General features: G+C 38.6%; 1 protein-coding gene across 1 annotated transcript in view; it reads left to right on the forward strand.

The window, feature by feature from the left end:
* Positions 1–2,021, forward strand: part of LOC118422953 (carbohydrate sulfotransferase 15-like) — a 9,177-nt gene extending 7,156 nt beyond the window's left edge. Inside the window, exons 7-8 of the mRNA XM_035830840.1 lie at positions 396–543; positions 1,176–2,021. Of these exons, the coding sequence (XP_035686733.1) occupies positions 396–543; positions 1,176–1,366 (339 nt within the window). The 3' untranslated portion in view covers positions 1,367–2,021. The remainder of the gene's footprint in view (positions 1–395; positions 544–1,175) is intronic.
* Positions 2,022–4,856: the final 2,835 nt, after the last annotated feature.

Here is a 4,856-nt window from a genome sequence, read left to right on the forward strand (position 1 = left end):
GGTTCTCTGTTTCCCTAAGAGATAGAGTTGGCACCGAAACCGATCTTCCTTCATCTGGAACAGTAAGCACTAACGTTGAATTATCAAAAACTTGTCCTGTCCTATTAGACATAGTACTTTTTAATCTCGTTCTTAAATTTAGATATACTGCGTAGATTTCAATCTCGTCTCCAGGCTAAACTATGTATTTTTTTTATCTCGTCCCCGGGATAGACTACATATTTTATGAACCTCGTCCCCAGGTTAGGCTGTATACTTTTTAAAAATCTCTTCAGGCCTCTGACGCTCGACAGGATTTCCGTTCAAAATCTAGGAGACGGAAAAAATTCAGGCTGGCGAGAACTCGTCTCCAAGTTAGAAGACGTATTTTTCAATTTTGTTTATCCCGTCCCCAGGTTCGCCTGCGGCGGGGGCTGTACGAGGTGTACCTGCGGGACTGGTTGTCTATTTTCCCGCGTGACCAGATTCTCGTTCAGCGTCTAGAGGATCATGCTAGGGACCCAAACACAACCATGACGAGGGTTCTCAACTTCCTGGATCTTGGTCAGTATTGATAATCATACTTTTATAATTTCAAGTCACTGCTGAAGGCTGAGTGCAAGTAACGCTAATTAAACTTTTTCCGTGGTGTACCCAATGTCCGTTGGTTAAGAAAACAGCACTGATTCTATTTCAAATCCAAAAGTCAACAGACGGTGGTTCAAACTGGAAACTTGTGAAAATATTGCGATTCGAAACCACTATCCGTCAACTTGATATACTAAATTGGATTCTTGGAAGCAGAGGAAGATGAAAGGCCCCACTTTTTCCACAATTTGTTTGGATTCTGCAATTTTAAGAGGAAAGCGGCTTTCTGTTCTTTCTGGGGAATGTCTTCGTGACATCTCGTGATTCTTTTAGTTTCGTTAAATCAAAACGTGTTTCGTCCCCCACTGCTTTAGATCTACACAGTATTTACTATGATTATTATTGTGTTTACTTACGCCTGGTATCCAAACCTATTATTGTAGCTGATCATGAGTCTCTTCGCCCTTTGAGTGAAACGACCACGCAGCTATAATAGGTTTATATACCATGATATTAGAGCTTTAATAGATCTTTGAAGAGTCCTTGGTTCTTGCCATCTTACCAATAAACCAGTATTTGAACAACTTTTGTTTTAATCCACTTTACAGGACCTGTCCGAAAAAAATCCATCTTCGGCTTCCGCAAGAGAAATTCCCAGAAAAGAAAGTATGACAGCATAGGCCAGATGTTGCCGAAGACCCGGCGGATTCTGAACGAGTTTTACCGACCGTACAACGAGCGACTTGCGGAGCTTTTAAACAATGCGGACTTTCTGTGGCAGAAGGAGAGTTCTGTCTGAGACTCTTTGTATATTTGTTTGACCAACCAGTCATTCTCAAACCTAAGTTCGTAGATTTAAGTAGAGGGAAACACAGGAGAAACACACATAGCAGAAGAGGAGAATCTCCTGTGTGTATCCTCCGTTTTCCCTGGTTAGGTGGTTCCTAATGTTTGCTTTGGAGAATATATATTCGAAAGGTTTCCTTATTGCCAATTAGAAACTGTGATTCCAATGTGTTTCTCATGAGTTTCATGGTAATCAATCACTAATAGGAGGAGAGCATAGCAACAGCATGCTGGCAGGTCCTTGTGTTTCTGTTGGTGGGGTAGTTGGTCACGGATATCAGATATATTGATTCTTTTGCGTTTCGATAGCACTCTCTTGTAAAAATTAAACCGTAGTTTCAGGTGAAGATCTTAAATGTACATTATGAAGTGTCCATCCTCGCATGGGCCGATTTTGTTTTTAATTCGATTTTGAACAGTCCGTTTCTACATAAGGAGAAGGGCGGAGTGAAAATTGCTGAACTTGCTCATAAGCAAATACCTTTCTAGTCTAAATTCCAATTTTCTAAGTGTGGACACTCGTTTGGGTGCCTTGGCAATCATATGTGAAATAAGCATTTCCCAAGACATTGTGGACGCTAAATAAGTTCCTATATACTTATGAGACTTTACAGAGTTAATAACATAGTTATTTTTGTCAATTTTCTACAGTCAAACTTGGACTAAACTAACATAGGCAGTTAGTGTTGTTTATGTGAAGATAGGATACTTCACCAAACAGATTCCTTTGTAGACAAATGTATCAATGTTTTTAGTATTGCACGTTCACATACAATTAGTTCCAGTTGGACCTGATCCTCTGGGCCTGGACCGTACCTGTACCTAAATTTTCTGTACCGTTACCCGATCCTAGCACTAACCCTTTAGCAAATTTTTGCAAATAAAAGAAGCCCATTTCTACAAATATAAACGTTTTTATTAATCAATTTCATTTCTTAATTACTAGTAATTCTTTATTATTATTGAGGATGTTGAGTGAATGTAGAGTGTAATAGAAGGTCACGCAAACGACAATGAAAGGTTAACATGGAAATATATATAAAAACAAATCTGACATGTTTTGCATAGCTAGCAATGTTAGCGAAGTAATAAGTGTTGCAACTGCACTGAATCATTGCATTCTTCCATTCTTCCACTGAATCCTAGGGCTCAAGGCTTTTTACCACACAAGCGGTAAGATGCAAAAGAAAACGTTTGTATCCCTTTAAAACCCTATGAATTTCGAAAACTTCTCTTGAATACAAAGATGCCAATATCAGAGCGTTACATGGATCATAAATGCCCCCTAGCAGTCGATGTTAGTATTGCAGAAGAAATAACTAATAATTGCAATGACGATATGAATCGTTAGGGGTCCTCAATGACACGTGTCGAATGTCCACATGCCCCCAATGACATTTGCAAAGCCTGCAAATTTAGTTTCCAGGCTTTTCTAGAATAAATCAAGCAGAATAAATCAAAATAGATACAGGAAGTTTCAATACCGATTTTCCACGCGTAAACAAAAAGACTTACCAGTCAACATTGAGGACGAAATATTATAATGAGTTTACCTATACTGTACTAACACAATTATCACCTAAGGAGTACCTAAGTATTATTCATATGAATCTTATGGAATTGATATGATCCATGTGCACTTCTCAGAAACATACGAGTGATACGAATTTTCTCACAATATTTTCGTCTAGTTGTATATGTTTCATAAAACCCCGAAAACTATTAATTCCGCATGTGTCTTATTTATGGATCGTATGAGCTCTGTAAAATGCGTATGTATTCCAGTGAACCCTTATTGATTCCGTAAAATTCTCTTTAATATTATAATGGTTACGAAAAAAATATACGGATTGCTAGCTGTAGGGAGTCCCAACGACACATAGCGATTATCCACATGCTCCAATGACAACGCCTACAATTGGAGCCTCCATTCCTGTCAGTTACAAATTCAATGAAATAGAGCAAAATCAAACAAAAAAAACACACTACAGGCGATCTGTATTTCTTATGTATTTCTTGCAATTATCCGGACGGTGCAATAGTCCAAAGTTATCGAGCTGGACCGCACCGGTTTGGGGATTTTGGGATTCCGTGCATTTAACAGAAGTGTGCAGTTATCCGTTGTGCAAATAACCGGCTTCTACTGTATTTCAAATGATTAAGTTTGAGCTGCAGTCAAGGAAATGGCTTTAGAGCATAATATTTTTTTTTTCAATTTTAATCATCCTTTTTATCTCGTGTGGGATATAAAGCTGTGAGTTTCCTCTACTGGGGTCTGTTCTGTGCTAAAAACTGAGATACAGCCCCGGTGATCCCTATGGCTGCTGAATCAAGTGCATCTCTATGTAGTTTTGGGACATCTTTTTTCCTCTTCCCTATTGAGCCCAATGTATAGCACCTTATCATCTGATCTCACAATTGTCCACAGTTCATTTAAGGCTGCTAATTATACCGTTTGAATTGCCAGAACACACCCGTGCCATCTGACAAACGCTGAGAAAAGGGGCGTTCAGTAACATTGTCAGCGTAAACTGAGCTCAGATTTCAAGGACATTACCCCATACTGTGGCAAACCAAGGTGGCTAATATTAAATTTTATATTATTAACCTCCCTGATGAGCTGCTGTTGAAGGATTCCACCAAAGCGAAGAGTGTGCTGTAAATCCATATTAGCTTGAAAGTTCATCTGTGTTGGTAGAAGTCATTATTGAAGTAGTTTAACTGTAATATTCAACACACAAATTGGGTGAGTGGAGTTTGTTGCATACCATAGCTGATTGATTGATTGATTGATTGATTGATTAAACTAATTTAGTTCAATAATTAAATCAATATGTTAAGCATGGAGTGTTAATTTGTTCATGAGCACGCGATTCTCATGATAAATGTTTTTATCTCTCGCTCTCGAACATACATTCTATACGCTCTAAAATATGCATTCTGATGCTATACGCAATTGGAGGTCTGTGCCCCTTACCAAACGACTATGAAAAAAAAATGCTTGGTACCTCCAATAACGTCACTGTATGTTACACTGACGCTTGTATTCCAATCTTCAGCCCCTGGCAAGATGTGTACACCGAACAAGAAATACCTCACACAAAAACCTGTTGAAGATAGATATCATGCGAAGTGCTTTTAACACCCTCCAGGTTAATTTTGGACTTCCAGATTAATTCCGGACAAACCTTAATCATTTGAAAAACGATTGACCACACATGAATTAAGATTTTCAACTATGGTCTATTAAAAGGTAATTAACATATAGATAGCAATTTGACGTCTCCAGGAAGAAAGCTTTTGGAAAATTTTGGCTTTAGGTTCCCAGAATTCTGGAGAATTCTGACTTAGGTTCCCAGAATTCTGACTCTGAGCCAGAATTCTGGCTCAGGTTCCCAGAGTTCTCCAGAATTGGCTTTGTTGCTGGAGACATCTAATTGCAA

This window comes from Branchiostoma floridae, chromosome 9 (genome assembly GCF_000003815.2).
Source record: "Branchiostoma floridae strain S238N-H82 chromosome 9, Bfl_VNyyK, whole genome shotgun sequence".
NCBI lineage: Eukaryota > Metazoa > Chordata > Leptocardii > Amphioxiformes > Branchiostomatidae > Branchiostoma > Branchiostoma floridae.